The 18,164-nt window shown below is 46.9% G+C and overlaps 2 protein-coding genes across 2 annotated transcripts; both read right to left on the bottom strand.

The window, feature by feature from the left end:
* Window positions 1–2,291: 2,291 nt before the first annotated feature.
* LOC106405571 (pollen receptor-like kinase 3) lies at window positions 2,292–6,618 on the bottom strand. The gene is made up of 2 exons (XM_013846097.3): window positions 4,448–6,618; window positions 2,292–4,216 (listed from the first exon to the last, which is right to left on the bottom strand). Exons 1-2 carry the CDS (start codon window positions 5,760–5,762, stop codon window positions 3,648–3,650), a joined length of 1,884 nt encoding a protein of 627 aa, XP_013701551.1. The 5' UTR covers window positions 5,763–6,618; the 3' UTR covers window positions 2,292–3,647.
* A 7,435-nt stretch (window positions 6,619–14,053) lies between these two features.
* On the bottom strand, window positions 14,054–16,477 carry LOC106404310 (meiosis-specific protein ASY2-like). The gene is made up of 5 exons (XM_013845038.1): window positions 16,258–16,477; window positions 16,107–16,184; window positions 15,613–15,965; window positions 15,079–15,564; window positions 14,054–14,968 (listed from the first exon to the last, which is right to left on the bottom strand). The coding sequence occupies exons 1-5, from the start codon at window positions 16,475–16,477 to the stop codon at window positions 14,054–14,056; spliced, it is 2,052 nt and encodes a 683-aa protein (XP_013700492.1).
* Window positions 16,478–18,164: the final 1,687 nt, after the last annotated feature.

The following is an 18,164-nucleotide window of genomic DNA, read 5'->3' as shown; positions in this document are numbered from 1 at the left end:
AAAGGTTGTCGAGCTTAATTTTTGCAAAGGTTATTTCGCAAGATGTTGCCGAGCATAATTTTACGAGATTTATTTCGTAAAAAAGTTTTCAAGTTTTGGTTGTACGAGAACCGTGACGAGGTTAATTATTGCAACCAAACTTAATCAGAAGTTTTTCTCATATCCGTTGATCCGTGGAAGTTTCGAGTAGTTTTTTTTTCCGAAGTAAGATTTAGGTGACAGACATCGACAACTCGCAGAATTTGTTACTATGGAAGTGATACTTGAATTCTTACGAAACCTTAGGCTTCAGAAAACGTTTTAGCGGTGGGGATACGATCTCCCGTTTGGCTTTATTTAATCTTCGTCAGCCGTTTTAGGTTTCGAGTGATTCTATAGAAATTAACTTCGTTTCTCTGAAAGTTATATGGAATAAGTACAGCAGTGGGAGTTTCATAACCGATTTGTTGCGCTTCCTTTTTATACGATAAATATAGGGTTTTTTTCGAAAGATATTTGGAAGAAGTACAGCGGCGAGTTATGTACCAGATTTACTGTGCTTCCTTTTTTCTGCGACTGACCTAGGATTTTTCCGCAAGATAGTCGGAAGAAGTACAACGGCGAGTTATGTACCCGATTTGATGTGCTTCCTTTTTCCGCGATTAACCTAGGGTTTTTCTGCGGTTTTGGGGAGAGGAAGTTTTACATCTCCGAAAAGTTTTCGGAAAACGTGTTTTGGTAAAACCCTTACATGTTGAGATTTATTTAGTTCGGTAATGAGCCAAACTTATGGTGTTTGATAAGATTTATAGTTTCCCTTTATGTTTAGAAAGAGAAATCGCGAGCTCGTTTCATTGCACTTCCGGTGGCGAAAAGTCGCGGCAAGGTTTTCGATTTTCTCAAGAACTGTGGCGTTTGCGTAAGCGTTGGCCATAGGCGCAGCGGCGGCTTGAGTTGTCTTACCAGCGTTGTTGCGAACTGCGATTTTGTCTTTCTTATTTCCAGACATTGTTTTGATCAAGTGTTTTGCGGCTATGAGTTAGAGTAATCCGTACCCCCCTCCTTCTACCGCCAAACTGTGGGAACCAAAATTCACACCGTCGATTTCCGTACTCGGAGGAAAGTCAGGAAACCCTAACTTTCCCTGAGGTCCCAGATTCTCTGCGAGAGCCAACGACAAGTGACCAAATAAATGCGGAAAATATGAAACGATAACAAAACAAATTTATAGAAAAGGTAGATCTTATTTCGAATCCGCGTAAGAGCGTTGCGATTATTACAAGAGATTATAAAAGCTTCGGCCGCAAGAGCTGTCAGCGAATTACCTAGTTCTAGCAACCTAAAACCTTAAACCTTAAACCTAGTTGAGTCGCAGCTCGATAACAGAAGACGAAAAAGATATGAAAACGGTTTTGATTGATTTCGGACTGAACCTTATGAAAGGCTGCCTACGTACCCCTTTCGAGGATCAAGCCGAACGTAGTTCAAGAGTGGACCAAGAGATCGAACTGCTTGTGGCGCTCGTCTGGTAATCGGGTGCCAATCATAGAAACAGAGCATGTTGAGAATAATGCCTCAAAGTTTTTAAGTGCCGAGAGTTTTCTGTGTCTCGAATCCCCTTTGCCTCTCACCTAGGACTCCTTATTTACTTGCTCCTAGGTCGGTTTGCGCCTTTCCCCTTCTGCCCTTAAGCCGTCATAGATCAAAGATGGATATATTCCAATTTTCCCGATCTTCGTGATTATCTTCGGAAACTTCACATTTATCTTGCCTTATGAACCAAGCATAAACCATCATAAGGCTTATGGGTTTTCAGTTAAGAAATCGTAAGTGGGCTTCGAGTTGCGTTTTAGGTCTCTTTGGGCCGTCTTTGACTCGAAATGTTTATTATGGTTTCTTCGATAAAAACAAATTCCCGCGGTTTTTATCATAAAGTTTGACTGATGACTTCGAGTGATGAGAAACAAAGAATGGTTTAGCCATGGCCTACGGGAGATAGCATTAAAGAGTAGACGAGAGTGCATGGATTCGTATCGTATCGACGTTTTGGGAAAGTTCGGTTGCTACGTAGCGACCGAGCTTGGCTTGTGCGTGGTCCGATGGCCATACGTGAGCTTGTCCGTGGCCGATTTGGATACGTGTCCGTTGCCTTCGGACAATCGGTATTTAGTGGTTCGATTGAGATTTGAACAAGATTTTACCGCAAGGCTCTTCGTAAAGATTTCTTTACGAAGATTACTTTTCGTAAAAACGTTCATGCTGATTTTTACGGACTTTAAGACATTGATTCCATCGTGACCGATTTTGACCCCAACATCAACGGCACAGGGTGTGCGTCAGTCGATGTTGGTCTCTGTTCGTCGACCATCAGACATGTTCAATGGTCAGCTACGAGGTTCTTCTCATTTTATCTCTAAAATGCATCAAAATCATCATTATTCTCCAAAACACTCCTTAACCTGTAAATGTGCTAAAAAGACTCCAATACATAATAAATAGTTCCTAAAACACCTATATACCATAGCTAAAATTGGATAAAATTCATAGTATATCATATGTGCAATCAAGCAAACACCACCCAAAAATAATAATCTTTTGAGCTATGTATTTTAACATCAATTTTTTTTTGGTAACAAAGTATGTTCATAAAATATCTAATTGTATTATTTTGATATGATATTAATTTAACCTGTATACGAATTCTTTAATTATTGTAATTTGTTACTTTGTAAGCTACTATTAAACATCAATTTATATATTTTTATCAAAATGATGAACTATTCTGATCAAAATCTTACCACCAAAAAACAAGTGAATTCCGGGATAAAAATCCGTCAGGAACCTGTCAAAAATGCTCATTTGCGACAGATTTCTGACGGAGCCATCCGTCGGGCTATGTCGTAGGGAAAAAGAAAACCGTCAGGAATTCGCTAGGATGTCCTAACAAATTCTAACAGACGATTTATTTTTACATAGACTGTCGTAGTATGAAATTAGGCTAAATCCTTCTATATCCTGAAATATGAAAAAAAAATCCCTTTTAGCAGAAGTTCTCTATATTACCTAGAAGCATTGATGGACCCGGACCTGAAGCTGAGATTTTTCTAGAAAAAATGAAGGTCGAAGTAGCAGGAGTAGTGACTTCTTGGTTTATTATTCTCCAATATATATGTACAAAAACAACCATAATTTAATAGTAAAAAAAGTTATTACACTTTTTGTTTTATTTATAAACAACTTACGTGATATTAAAAAAAATTAATTGTGATTTTCTCGTATATTACAATTATTTATTAGTAGGTCAAATTTATAAATCGTCTTTTAAAATGTGTATAGATTCAAAAATATTAGACAGGTACTGGTAAAAATTCATTGTATAAACACAAAACATGGATTTATAAACAACAATGTTCCTTGAAAAATAAAGCAAAAATAAACGACTAATACGATTTTAGTCTCCTAACAAAAAAAGGGGGAAAAAGTTCTATGAAACAAAAAAAGGAAGAAAAAGGTGGTATTCTCTTGGCCTCTTCCTAATGAACAGATAAATATGATTTTTGTCATTAAGAATAAAAGTATCTTCATTCCTATTTATATAACATACCTTTCCTCTTATGTTTGTTTATCTAAAGATTCCGAGGGCTTTTTACTTTCTCTTTAAAATCTCGTCAAATCGTTATTCGTTCTATCCTTGTAACAATTTCTTTCATGTTTTCCCTGTCATCTGGATTACTTGCAATACACACAGCGCCTATCCGCAGCAATTCTACCATTTGTTGCAACGAATCAGTATTACTCGATATCTCTGGATCAATAAGCTCTTCTTCTTTATGCTGCGCCACCGAAGATTGCACCCATTCAATGATATCTGTGCCACCTTTGCCGTTGTTTAGGTACTGCGAAGGGAACTTTCCCGTCATGATCTCTAAAAGGATTACTCCGAGGCAATATACATCAGATTTTGGTGAAACCTGCTGGTTTTGAGCAAATTCCGGGGATTTAAAAGCGAATAACGCCTGCGAGGCGTTGTCAGGCTGAAGAAGTGGGAGGAATGCGTAATCACTGACCAGTGGCTCATAGGTTTCACTTAATAGAACGTTACTGGACTTTAGATTTCCATGGGGAAGTTCGTAGGACGCAAACTCTTCATGCAAAAATTGCATCCCTAGTGCGACTCCTTGTATAATCTTCAACCTTGTTGACCAAGTTAGCTCGGAATGAAAAGTCCCTCGATCTCCTGAAATTGAGAAATAGACATTCGAAATTGATCAATATTAACCTTATTTGTTGTCAGTAAGAAAATCAATTTGCGTAATCTGCATAAATATCTCGCCATGAGACAATACTGGTTAGAAATATAGTATTTTAAAAATACTAAACAAAATACGGAGGATTAACCCCATTACAGACTGTAGTTTCATGCAAAGATAGATTCTAAATCAATTGAAAAATAAAAAAGTAGCAGTACCGTGCAAAACGTAGAGTAGACTGCTTTTCGGCATGTATTCCGAGACTACAAGCTTTTCTTCACGACGGTAATGATAAGCTAAAGGGGTAAGAACGTTAGGATGTCGTAGTTTCCCAAAACGTTGTAGCTCAACATGGAACGCATCACGTGACAGCTTGTTCATATCCCTGATCCGCTTTACAACCACGGATAATCCGTTGGCCATGACGGCCTTATAGGCCGACCCTAGGCTACCGTTGCCTAGCACCTCGGCCGCAGCCTTCATGAGATCGGGTAAACCAAATGAGCATTTCTCGCTGTTTACCATTATAATGTCTCCCATGCCGCCTCCTCCTCCACCTTTCCCATGATGCGTTGAACCTTTTTTAGAGGATCCGTCCGCGTTACTTCGCTTCTTGCTCGCCTCAACAGGCTTTTTTACGGAGTCTGGCATGCGTACTTCCACGCTTTCAGTGTCACTTAGGTGGTCCTTGCTGAGCATCCTGAACTCGGGCTGCCTCTTCTTCTTCCATCTTGTTATAATTGCCACCAGGATCAAGAATATCAAAAGAAAAAGAATGACCATAAAGACGGCTTTCCCGGTGACTTCGTTAGGGTTTTTTCCTAACGCTGGTGGTTTATCATCGCACATGATATTCAGCGGCTGTCCACAAAGCTTCTGGTTGCCTTGAAAGTTCATCTTCACAATATTTCTTTCTGCTATGCTCTTTGGGATCTCTCCCTCCAGGTTATTGTTGGAGAGGTCGATTAATTTAAGATTCTTGTTACCATCTGTAAGCAAAGGTATCTCACCAGAGAACTGGTTGCCTTGCAAGTGAAGCTCCTCGAGGCCTGTGAGTTGCATCAAGGATGTGGGAATTTTCCCAGTGAAATCGTTCTGATCTAAAAATATGCGCTTAAGTTGTAGCATATCCTTGAAGAAATCATCAGCGATCTCTCCAGAAAAGCTATTGTTTGACAGCAAGAGCGATCTCAGGCCATGGAGCTTGAAGAAAGGAGGGAGTGGGCCCGAAAGAAGATTATTGTCAAGCCTGATTGTCCTTAGGTTTGGGAGATCCTTTAGATCCTCGACATGGATGATCCCAGAGAGACCGAGCTTGGTAACGTGAATACCGGAGACTGTTTGACCCCTTTGGCAGTAGATCCCAAACCATTTGCCATTGCAAGGATCGGTTCCAGTTCTCCATGAATTCAGGTCCCCTTTGGTTATATTCACCGAGGTTTTGAACCGCATGAGCGGCTCAGACTCGCTGACGTGTTGCAGAGACGGGGTGAAGGAGAAACAGAGGAGGCAAAGATATAGAACAGCAGTCATGGGTTAAAGAGAAGAAAAGGAGCTGCTGTTCTTTGTTGTTGTGGTTTTGCTCTTTTTGAAGAAGTTTATCACAAAGATGATGTATGGTGTTGCCTCTTCGTCTATGAATGTTGTTTTGCTTGGATTTTGTTTATTGTTCAAAACGTTAGACATTGTTTTTGAGGGTTCATAAAAAAAGGGAGACATTTTTTTCTTGTCTTAGGGGAGTTAGCGAGCAAAGTTTAACCTTCTCCTTACCAAAAATAGCTTTTTAATAATTTTCTAAATTAAAGATGGTTCTTCATTTTTGATTAAAAGGAATTTAAGATCCCGGAGACTTTCTTGGAGAATTTCTTACGACCATGGGTTTCTAAAGGTTTTAACATTCGTCCCAGCACAATTCTCGGGTGTCTTTTTTAATTTTTTGTGCATCATCAGTCAGTTTATACATGATTTTTTTTTTTTGTCAAACATCTACGAATTTTCATATGTGAATCAGTTTATATATGAATTTTTAATAACCATTTTGAGTTATAAAGTGCCACAATTTAAGTATTTCCGTATGAGCACTTCAAGCTGTTAGATAAAAGCGTGGAGATACTTTCACAGCTCGAGCCCGAAAATCTGGTTCTGATTTCATACGGTGACATCATGATTCTCTTGCTTATAATTTATAGGAAGTTCGGTGCGATTTTATAAAGATTTTATGGAAAATTTTAAATAAAATTACCCTACCTAAACACTAAATATACAAGAACCTACTGACGTAAATTCAAAACACTATGGTGAATTCAAGTGAAAGTGTTGCAAACTTGCAATACTCAACTCTTGTTGGAGAATCACTAGTGCTTTTTTTTTTCTTTTTTCTCTAACACTAGAATTATATTAACTTCAAGGGAAATTACATGGTGGAATGCATTTGTAGAACCCAGAGCCAGCAAGAACAAGTTCTCCTGGATAAAACACCCCTAAGAAAGGGAGACTAAAACAACAACAACATAAGGGAACTGAATCAAAACCTAAGATACAGAAATCAGATCAGATAAAACAAATAACACCTTAGGACAAGGTGAAGACAATCGAAAGATGGCTTTGATTGAGCTTAAACCAAGAACACACAAGAACTCATTATTGTAGAGGATGGATTTGACCATCCCACAAGGCCCGAAGAATAGGAAGGCTTGGCCCGGATTAGGACGAGCGACGGCTCGATCGGTCGGCTCAAGAGTCAGGTTTCTCGGCTTGACCCTTGAGTACTTTTAGTTGATCATCATCGACTGAAGTACGTTCGGCTCAGCGGCTGCTCGGATGCCTACGGGCTTCTCGGCCCAGCAGAGGAGGCCCACCAAGATGGCGTAAATTAGGTCAAGGACGAGGCATCAGAACGTCTATATAAGGGAAAGGGGAGACAACGAGAAAAGGATCCGAAATCATTGACTAACACTTGGCGGCTAGATTAGGGTTTTCACCTTTGCTTCATCTCGCCGTTAGTTGTACTTTTCCGGTAGCTCATCGAGCCACCGGCTTCCTTTCTGTCGCACCCTCTTCTTTTCCCTTGTAACCGACCGAACGTTGTTTCTCCGACCATTAATAAGACGTCTTTGTTTAAACCCACATCTTATTTATTACCGTTTTCCGATCAAACAGTTGGCGCCCACCGTGGGGCCACTAGCAAAGTAACGTCAGAACTATGGTCGTTAGCAACGACAGTTCTTCGTCAGGAGAGGAGCGCGAAGCTCTCGAGGTGACACCGGCTCCAGAGGTGACACCTACGCCTACACCAGTAACTCCACTTCCCCATCCTGCATCTATGGAAACTATCCTGGCACGCCTCGCCCTACAAGAAGCGGCGCAGAAGGCAGCAGTTGACCAAATCACGGCGATAGCAAAGATCCTTGCTCCTCTCGCTGCAAACGCCGAAGCTTCAACGGTGCAGTATCGTCTGCACCTGTTCGCCACAGAACGAACCACCGACTTGGCACCTACGCGGGATAACGATAACCAAAGCGCCGGTAACGACACCAACGCGCACACCGCAAGCGAACTAGCCGCGTTGAAACAGTCGGTCCTCGATATCAATTCTAAGATCCACCAGGTGACGACGGCCGCGCCCCAAATCGAGCATGTACTCACGGAATCTCTTCGTACACCCTTCACGCAAAAGGTTACCGGCGTGCGGCTACAGAAGATGGAGAAACTCCGTCTTCCAACCTTCAAAGGTCTCTCCGACCCTTCTACTCACGTCACGTCTTTCAACATAGCGATGCGACGCGCAAACCTGACCGACAAAGACAAAGACGCCGGCTTTTGCCAACTCTTCGTCGAAACCCTAGAAGGGCCGGCCCTCACTTGGTTCACCGGCCTCAGAGAGAACTCTGTCGACTGTTTCCACGACCTCTCAACGGCTTTCCTTAAGAACTATATCATGTTCACCAACCAGGAAGCGACCGTGTCAGATTTTTGGAACCTCACTCACGCCAGCGACCAAAGTCTCCGCGACTTCATGGAGAAGTTCAAAGCTATTGTCTCGAAGATCGATATTCCCGACCATATCGCCGTCGAATCTTTGATGAACACCTTGCACGTCGACTCCACATTCCGCCAGGATCTTTACCGATATCCGACAAAATCTGTCTCCGACGCCATCGCTCGCTCGCACAACTTTATCCGCATGGAAGAAGACACCAGAGCAAAGTTCGCAAAAGAAGCAGCAGCGAGACAGCGATCCTCCCGAACAAACGACACCCGCCCCGAGCCTCGCCAGCACTCCTTCGGTGGAAATACCACTCAGAAGCGAGGCTACGTTAGCTCGGTCGATGATGAGGAATCTCCAAAATCAGCAGCCATCACGCGAGAGAAAGGCTGGAACCACTGGGATCGAGACTCCGCTCTGAAGCAATCAACCCCAACCGAACCAGCGAGTTCAAACTCCGAGGAGCCGAAAAAATGGTGCCTCTACCACAAAAGGGATTCCCATGACACGAAGGAATGCAAGGTCCTCATCGGGCAGTTTTTTGACGGGATCACTAATGGGACAATCCAAATGCCCACTTCTCCTACGACACCGAAAAACACTAAAAGCTGGAGTAAGAACAAGGAGAAGAAGGCACAGAAGTCTCAAAAGAACACGGCCCCGAGCGAGGAAAGAGCAAGCCCTGAGCGCACTCCCATCAACAACGTCGGCCCCGCCAACGATTCGTCAGAAGACGAACACCCGCGTCGCCGGCGACGAGTAGAAGTCATACTCTCTCGCCCTTGTGACTCCTCTGATGACGACATCCCGACAGTGCAACCAGATCTGCGCGATAAATTGGACAGCAAGGATAAGCAGTCTCTCGCTCCCTCGAAAGCAGATAAAGACCTACGCATTCTATTGAAGCGAAAAAGCGCCACGAACGAAAACACAGGAACCACCGACCTCCATGCGACCATCTCAAAATGCAACGCTCGGAGAGTCGGTCAAACTGGTGACCTTCGTGACCAGCTCAATTCGAAGGCCGACGACCTGCGAATCCAACTCAACCGTTCGAAAGGGTCCGATCTGCGACGACGTCTCGAGTCAAAAAAGAAACAGCCCGCAAAAATTCCTACATTCGAGAACACAACTGACGATTTGAGGAAGCAACTCGAATCAATGCGAGCTACTCGAGCCCCGCACATTAGTGTCATAATGGGCGGATCACCACCATGCGGTGACTCGGTTCGAGCCGTCAAAGATTACAAACGTCAAGCAACCACTTCTCAGAAGTGGCCTTCTCCAGTCGAAAATGATCACCAGATCACTTTTTTGGCACTAGACACCAAGGGCGTCCACATGCCACATAACGATCCTCTCCTCGTCGACCTTGACATCGGCGAATGTCTGGTCGCAAAAGTCCTTATTGATACCGGTAGCTCAGTCGATCTCATCTTTCGCGACACACTCGACAAAATGGGAGTTGATTTAAGGGATATGAAGCCTTCCTCTCGCACGCTCACCGGCTTCAACGGAGCCTCGGAGCAAATGATCGGGACAATTCGCCTTCCAGTTTACGCAGGTGGTATAACCCGCACCGTCAAGTTCTCCGTCATCCGCGCCAAAGCACCCTATAATGCCATACTCGGAACACCATGGCTGCATTCCATGAAAGCCGTCCCTTCGACTTATCATCAATGCATCAAGTTTCCCGGAAAAGACGGCAAAACTCAGACGATTCGGGGCGATCAACAAGCCGCAAGAGAACTACTGATCGCAACTGTAAAGATGCAGCAACAAGCTTCCCTTGTCAACTCCGTCAGTAAACCACTCAACAAGATATACCCTCAGATGGAGGAAGTTCGCGAAGTCGCAATTGATGAATCCGACCCGACGAAAATAATCCGAGTTGGCGTCTACCTGTCCGACGACGTATGTTCAAGAATCATCTCTTTCATAAAAGATAACGCCTCGACGTTGGCCTGGAAGACTTCCGACATGAAGGGAATCGACCCCACAATTACCTCTCATGAACTGCACGTCTATCCGACGTTCAAACCCATCCGACAGAAGCGACGAAAACTCGGTCCAGAACGATCTAAAGCCGTAAACGAAGAAGTCGACAGGCTCCTCGACGCCGGTTTCATAACCGAAGTCCGATACCCCGAATGGTTGGCTAACCCGGTTGTCGTCAAAAAGAAAAACGGCAAATGGCGCATATGCGTCGACTTCACGGACCTCAACAAGGCGTGCCCAAAGGACAGTTACCCACTCCCTCATATCGATCGTCTCGTCGAATCAACTGCTGGTAACGAACTCCTAACCTTCATGGACGCTTTCTCGGGATACAACCAGATCTTGATGCATCCCGACGATCGCGAGAAGACGACATTCATCACCGACAGAGGGACCTATTGCTACAAGGTGATGCCCTTCGGGCTAAAGAATGCCGGCGCGACTTATCAGCGACTCGTCAACCGAATGTTCGCCGATCAGCTAGGCAACACCATGGAAGTGTACATCGACGACATGTTAGTCAAATCGCTCAAGGCCGACGATCACCTAGACAACTTGCGCGACTGCTTCAAGATCTTGAATGACTACGGGATGAAGCTCAACCCGGCCAAGTGTACCTTCGGTGTCACTTCAGGAGAATTCCTCGGCTACATTGTCACTCAACGAGGAATCGAGGCGATTAACCGGACGCATAGCAGCTCTCAACAGGTTCATCTCGCGATCAACCGATAAGTGTCTTCCCTTCTACGAGCTACTACGGGGCAACAAGAGGTTCATCTGGGACGAAAAATGCGAAGAGGCGTTCAATCAACTCAAGCACTACCTCATAACCCCCCAGTACTATCAAAGCCAGAAGCCGGCGACACATTGTCTCTCTACATAGCCGTCACATCCTCCGCTGTCAGCAGCGTGCTCATTCGAGAAGATCGGGGGGAACAGAAACCAATCTTTTACACAAGTAAAAGAATGACCGAGCCGGAGACGAGATACCCAACACTCGAAAAGATGGCCTTAGCTGTCGTCACCTCGGCCAGGAAACTGCGACCCTACTTTCAGTCGTACACGATTGAAGTGCTCTCCAACCAACCACTCCGAACGGTTATGCAGAATACCAACCAGTCAGGACGATTGACTAAATGGGCGATGGAGCTGAGCGAACATGACATCGTGTACAAGAATTGCACAGCAGCAAAGTCACAGGTCCTTGCAGACTTCTTGATCGAGTTAACACCAGAGATGGAGCAAGACCTCATCCTACCAAGTTTAAACTAGATCCTCCACGTTGACGGTTCATCCACGAGTAAAGGGTCGGGGGCAGGAGTGCAACTGCAATCACCAACAGGAGAACTCATCCGGCAGTCATTCAGTTTTGGTTTTGCGGCGTCAAACAACGAAGCGAGTACGAGTGCCTCATCGCAGGGCTCCGTCTCGCCAAGGCAGTAAAGGCCAAAAGAATCAGCGCTTACTGCGACTCTCAACTTGTTGTAAGCCAGTACCTCGGCGATTACGACGTCCGCAACGAAAGGATGGACGCCTACCTCAAACTCGTCCAAGACCTCACGCGAGACTTCGAGTTCTTCGAACTCACGAAGGTTCCTCGCGTAGAAAATGTCTGTGCCGACGCCCTCGCTGCTCTAGGAACCAAGCTACACGATCAAGTCAAGAGGACAATCCCAATCCATAAAATCGAGAAACCGAGCATCGACATGAAGGCGGAACAGACTGCAATCGCAGCAACGATTAGCGAAGCGATGGACATCGACGAAGCAGAACCCCCTTCGCAGGATGATCAGCCAACAGATTGGCGCAAGGAACTCATCGATTATCTCGCTGAAGGTTTATTGCCCACCGAGAAATGGGACGCGCGGCGACTGAAGCGACGTAGTGCACACTACGTTGTCATGGACGGGGAACTACACCGATGGACTGCGACGAAGGTGCTACTCAAATGTATCTCCGGCGAAGAAACGAGACTAGTCATGGCCGAAACACATGAAGAAGCAGCATGCAATCACTCGGGCGGACGAGCTCTTGCATTAAAAGTGAAGAATCTCGGATTCTACTGGCCAACCATGAACGCCGACTGCGAGAGATACGTGCGCAAGTGCGACAAATGCCAGCGTCATGCTCCCACCTTACACAGCCCAACGCAGTCCCTTCATACCCTAACTGCTCCATACCCATTCATGCGATGAGGAATGGACATCATCGGTCCAATGCCGGCATCTCGCCAAAAGAAGTTCATCCTGGTCCTCACAGACTACTTCACCAAGTGGGTCGAAGCCGAAGCCTATGCCAGCATCACCGACAAGGAGGTGCAAAACTTCGTCTGGAAGAACATAATCTGCCGACACGGGCTCCCATACGAGATCATCACAGACAACGGTTCACAATTCATCTCGCATCATTTCAAAGGATTCTGCGACAGATGGCGCATTCGACTCAACATGTCGACCCCGAGAAACCCGCAGAGTAACGGCCAAGTTGAGTCGACGAACAAGACCATCATCGACGGTCTGAAGAAACGACTCGACTTAAAGAAGGGCTGCTGGGCGGATGAACTAGATGGTGTCCTGTGGTCCCACAGAACAACTCCTCGCGGAGCAACGAAGGCTACGCCCTTCTCAATGGCCTACGGCGTCGAGGCAATGGCTCCCGCAGAAGTGAATGTAACGAGTTTGCGCCAATCACGAATGCCACAAAACGTCGAACTCAACCGTGACATGCTGCTCGACGCACTCGACGACATCGAGGAAAAGCGCGACCAAGCACTACTCCGTATCCAAAATTACCAGCATCAAATCAAGAGCTACTACAACCAAAAGGTTAAGTCGCGTCCCCTCGAAATGGGCAATCTTGTTTTAAGAAAGGTCTTCGAAAATACTAAGGAGTGGAAAGGCGGCAAGCTTGGAGCCAACTGGGAAGGACCATACAAGATAGTCGAAGTCATTAAACCAGGAGTATACCGCCTCGAGACTTCAACAGGCGAAGCAGTACCGAGAGCTTGGAACTCCAAACATCTCCGCCTCTTCCATCCTTAGTCAAGACGAACACTTTACCGAGTAAATGCGCCACTAAGGCCACTTTTACTCGGTCTCTTTTAAAAAAAAAAAAAGGCGAGTAAATGCGCCTCAGAAGCCACTTTTACTCGCAATCTAAGAACTACGAATGGCTTGATTCCCACAAAGGGATACGTAGGCAGCCCAAAAGAAAAAAAAGGGGTCCAGCAGAAATTAAAAAAAAAAAAACCTCCTCCCCGAGGAATCGATCTCCGAAGCAGACGATCACTTAAGCGATGCCGACATGAGCATGCCTCGGCTTCTCGAACAAGCGTATTGGTGCTCGCATCCCACGTTGGATATGTCCTGGTCAGACACGTGTTCACGGGAGTCGACCGTGTTGCGATTTAAACCAACACGGCCGAGACAATGACTCCAACTCACCCTGTAATTTACTAAGTAAGATTTAGCCCACCGAACGCTTGAAAATTATGTTAGGGTCGATTTGGAACCGTCAACGTCGAAAATTCATAATTAACAACGAAACTCAAATGACGAACGATCGCGAGTCAAAGAAATCGACCGAGACAAAGTCACGACGAGCTAAACACTACGACGATTCGATATCTCGAATAACGTTTATACCAAGCGAACCGTCACTTCGAATCTTGAGAAATCATGCATTTGATAGACAAGTACAATTAAAGGAAAACAGTTGATACAATTCGATGAGTTGGAACAAATCAGAAGAAAAACAACAAAGTAGAAGCCTCGAAAGGCAAAAATCTAAAGCAAGCAACACAAGTCCTACGAGACTCAAAAGAAACAACAAACAAAAAAGACTAAGCTTCCCGATCACTCTCACGATCGTTGAGGACGGAGGGCTCCGAAGCCCTGACGCTCGACTCACGAGCAGCCGGAGAAACATGCGCTTCATCTGGTCTCGGGACGACCTCTGGATCAGCCAAAGGACCTTCAAGAAGAGGCGCCGGATCTTCGCGCCGTTCTTCAGTCGGATGAGTAGGTGGATCGTGAAGACTCGCTGCAGTCTCCGGATCGATCAAGCCGGCGTTGGACCCATATGGATCGAGACTCGCCAAGATTCGAGCATCCACAAACTGAGAGTCCAATACGAGAGGAGAAAGTGTGAGATCTTCCTCGGGTATCTCGCCCACCCTAAGCTTCTCGGCTTCCTCCTCGTATTTCTTCTCTTGCTCGGCGAATATCTCGATAGTAGCTTGCGAGATGTCGCTCCCAGCCCTCCTCAAAGCCTTGAGGCATTTCCTGGTTCCGAAGGCTTGGCTATGAAGCAACCGGGCCTCCTCATAGGGACCTCGTCGCTCTTCTCGGGAGCGAATCCTAGCGAAGCGACGATTAGCTTTTGCGGCCATCTCGGCCTCAACTCTTCCTCTTTCCCTCGTCACTTCTAGGATCCTGGAATCTCTGAGGCGCCTCATCTCTCTTTCATGAGACTCAGCGAGCGAAACCTTCTCGCTCTCAAGTTCGGCGTTCTTCCGCTCGAGCTCACAAACGACACCCCGAGATACCTCCAACTCGGCTTTGAGCTCATCTCTCCGAACGATGATGCGAGCAACCATCCCATTAAGCCTCTCGACGTCAGCCCTTGATGCATTCAGCTGGCGAGTAGAAGCTTCCTCTTTCGCCGCGTGCTCCTTCTTAGCCAGCTCGAGTTCGCCCAAAGGCCCCTTCAGGGCAGTGTCGTACTTATCGATCACGACGTTCGTCGCACTATCCCCCTAAACAAACGAGGAGATGAAAATTGTAAGGAAAAATTAAAGGACGAAGCAAAAAAAAAAAAAAAAAAAAAAAGTTAGAGAAGGGACCGAGTCATTTCCAGCAGCTTGGCCCTCGCGGCTTCCTCGTATTCACCCCCAAAGATGAGGTCCTTCACAGCGGGCAAAGGTTTCGCCCTCCCCCTTAATTGGCGAAGGAACTCTCCACACTTCTCGGGGACGTACACTAAAGGGGCCGGTCCCTCGTAGTGAAACGAAACCTTGTCTGGAAAGTTAACTCCAGGCACCCTCCTCAAGATAGCGGAGCCGCGAGAAGAAGTGCCGATCTGAGCGACCCCTTCCCCAATGGGAACCGGAGTTCCCTCGCGAGAAGACGCCAGAATAGGAGATCGCCCCTCATCGCCGACCTCGTCGTTGCGTCTCCTAATCAAAAGCGGCGTCTCCCCGCTGTCATCTTCAGAACCGTCCGGACGGGCGACGTTAAGAGGAATTTCAGATTCCTCCCCTTCACCAGCTCCGGCCGCGTCGTCCCGTTCTCCCGAGATTTCTGCCTCAGAAGCCTCCTCTTCGGGTTGAAGTTCTTCTTCTTGAACATCACCCTCCTCAATCTCAGTCGGCTACTCGGGATTCTCCGACTGCTCGTCAACAGGCTTCTTCGTCCTCTTCTTCTTCTTCTTCTTTTTCTTCTGGGGTTCGCCAGAAGAAGGAACGTCGCTCGCCTCCTCGGCGCTCCCCTCGACTCCCGAGCCGCCCCTCTTCCTTTTCTTACCCTTCCCCGCGCTTCTAGCGCCAGAAGGGGGAACCTCACCAGTGCGAGGAACCGTCGCCGAGGGTCCTTCCTCGCTAGCCAGTCCCAGCTGGGCGGCTAACATCGCGCTCAAATCGGGAAGAGTTCCCATCCTCTTTGCTTCAGAAACTTGCTTCTGGATGTCCTTCGGGAAGATGTCTAGTCGCTTGGTGCGAATAGGAAGAACGGTCGGAAGGTCAGATCTCCACTCTCCTGAAAACATAAGGCAGAAAGGTCAAGACGCGATAAATGAACTTTGCAATCGAAAGAATAACCAGAAACGGCGAGAGAACGCACTTCGAGCGATCCGGTCCTTAAGCTCGCGAATCTTCTCGATGGTAATCTCGGATCAACGGTAGATCCGAAGCAAAGCGACGGCTCGAACGCTCTTCAGGAAATCCTCAGGATAGATTGGAGAAGTGGGATGGCCAACTGCGAGCACAACAAAAAGAAAGTTTTGTTAGGATCAACAAAATCAGACGTAGCTCACGACAAGATATTCTACCACAGGAACGGTTCCATAGGACCCGATAGTCCTCTCGAGGAGGCTCCTCGAAAGCCGAGTCGTCGGACTTAACGAAGAAGTAGGAGCGCTGCCAATTCTGCGTTTTGTTTGGATGACCGGCGCACACATTGCAGTTTGGTCGCATCTTTACCGAGTAGGTCCCGTCCTTCATATCGGTTATCGAGGTCATCTCCTCGAACGACCTGACGCTCATCGGCATGTCGATCTCCTCCGCCAGAACTGATAGAGTGACGGCTAGTCACAGTGAGCCGTTCAGTAACTGACTAATCGCGAGATCTCGCCGCCTAGCGTACGCAGTGATCAGTCGCGGGATGGGGAACCAACAGCGAGTGTCGTCCTGGAAATAAGACTCGTAAACTGTTTGGTACCCGATCGGAGGAGACCAAGGTCTTTGCTCCTTCGTAGGAATGAGGAAAGTCACGCCTGTGGCGTTCTGGGCCCGAAGAACCCTCTTCACGCTTCTCAGGGTCGACTTAGTCTCCTCCACACCGTCCCAGTCTTGACCAGCCACGAAAGCAGGGCGCAATAAGTCGGGATGTAGTCGTGGAAGCTCTTCGAAAATCCCTTCGGGATAGAAGGTCGTCAGAAGCAACTCGGCTTCAGAGTCGTCGTCTTCTGAAGGATCGCCCTCCACTGCGCGAGCTCTCAAGGTAATCGAATCAACGGGCACCGCCCCGCTCTGTCCGTCTCTCGCACACTCCGTCGCGTCCCTCACGACGACGTTCTCACTCCCTTCCCTCGCAAGCCGTGTAGCATCTGCGACCAAAAGTCTCTGGGAGCGAGACAAATCAACTGTGTCCATCATCGCCTCGTGATGAGTCGACTCGAGACCCCCGATACAACCTCCGCCAGAACTCCTTGCCGGAGCTGATGCCACCGCAACCGATTTCCCCTTTTGCTGCCTCGATAACCCCTGAGCCGACGACATGATAGAACAAGGCGGCGAAGAATACGTCGAGTGAAGACTGCAACACTTAGAGAGATAAAAGAAGGAGAGAGAGAAAGTACCTTTGATCGCGGAAGAAACTTGAAGAAATGAGAAGGGATCTGCGTATTTATAAGGAAACGAAAAGGGGGGAACTCGAGGCATCATTATTAGGTCTATTCGGGCCTAGGTGGGCCTCGAAATTCTCCCTAAAAATCCAGCGGACCCTTGCGACGTTTCGACTTCTCGGTGCATTTAAAGAAAAAGGGGGGGGGGGATTCGAGGTGTCGTCATTAAGCCTAAACGGGCCTAAATGGGCCTTGAAACTCTCCCAAATGTCCAACGGACCCTCGCGACGGTCCGGGTTCTCGTCTAAATCGGACGTCGGTCATCTTAAAATCAGGATAAACCAACGGTTAATCTAGATATGTCAGTCAGGATCTGAATATCCGCGACTAATCGGCCTAGAGTGGAAATATTCCAGAACCCTTCCTGCGACACAGCGACCAAAAGAGGAGATAAAAGCCTCTACTGCTCGCTTCCGAGAGAACGACGCTGTGCGACTCATCGACCAACCGCTCCAACCTTCCGACAGGCCTCCTATTCCCTCAAACTTTCAAACCTTAGAATCCATCACGAGCTGGAAAGCACTTCGCTCACTAATGGACTGGGGGGGGACTTACTGTAGAGGATGGATTTGACCATCCCACAAGGCCCGAGGAATAGGAAGGCCTGGCCCGGATTAGGAAGAGCGACGGCTCGATCGGTCGGCTCAAGAGTCAGGTCTCTCGGCTTGACCCTTGAGAACTTTTAGTTGATCATCATCGACTGAAGTACGTTCGGCTCAGCGGCTGCTCGGACGCCTACGGGCTTCTCGGCCCAGCAGAGGAGGCCCACCAAGATGGCGTAAATTAGGTCAAGGACGAGGCATCAGAACGTCTATATAAGGGAAAGGGGAGAC

This window comes from Brassica napus, chromosome C3, assembly GCF_020379485.1.
Source record: "Brassica napus cultivar Da-Ae chromosome C3, Da-Ae, whole genome shotgun sequence".
NCBI classification, from domain to species: domain Eukaryota; kingdom Viridiplantae; phylum Streptophyta; class Magnoliopsida; order Brassicales; family Brassicaceae; genus Brassica; species Brassica napus.
Note: the sequence above shows the minus strand (reverse complement) of the source record. Positions and strands in the feature narration are given on the sequence as shown.

Bases quoted from the DNA above. Each gene is read 5' to 3' on its own strand.
- LOC106405571 (XM_013846097.3), bottom strand. From the start codon at position 5,762: ATGACTGCTGTTCTATATCTTTGCCTCCTCTGTTTCTCCTTCACCCCG. The intron at 4,217-4,447 runs GTACTGCTACTT...TCTCAATTTCAG, and splicing joins TCTACTCTACGTTTTGCACG to GAGATCGAGGGACTTTTCAT.
- LOC106404310 (XM_013845038.1), bottom strand. From the start codon at position 16,477: ATGCCGATGAGCGTCAGGTCGTTCGAGGAGATGACCTCGATAACCGAT. The intron at 16,185-16,257 runs GTAGAATATCTT...TTGTGCTCGCAG, and splicing joins CCTATGGAACCGTTCCTGTG to TTGGCCATCCCACTTCTCCA. The intron at 15,966-16,106 runs GTTGATCCGAGA...TTATGTTTTCAG, and splicing joins CGCTTTGCTTCGGATCTACC to GAGAGTGGAGATCTGACCTT.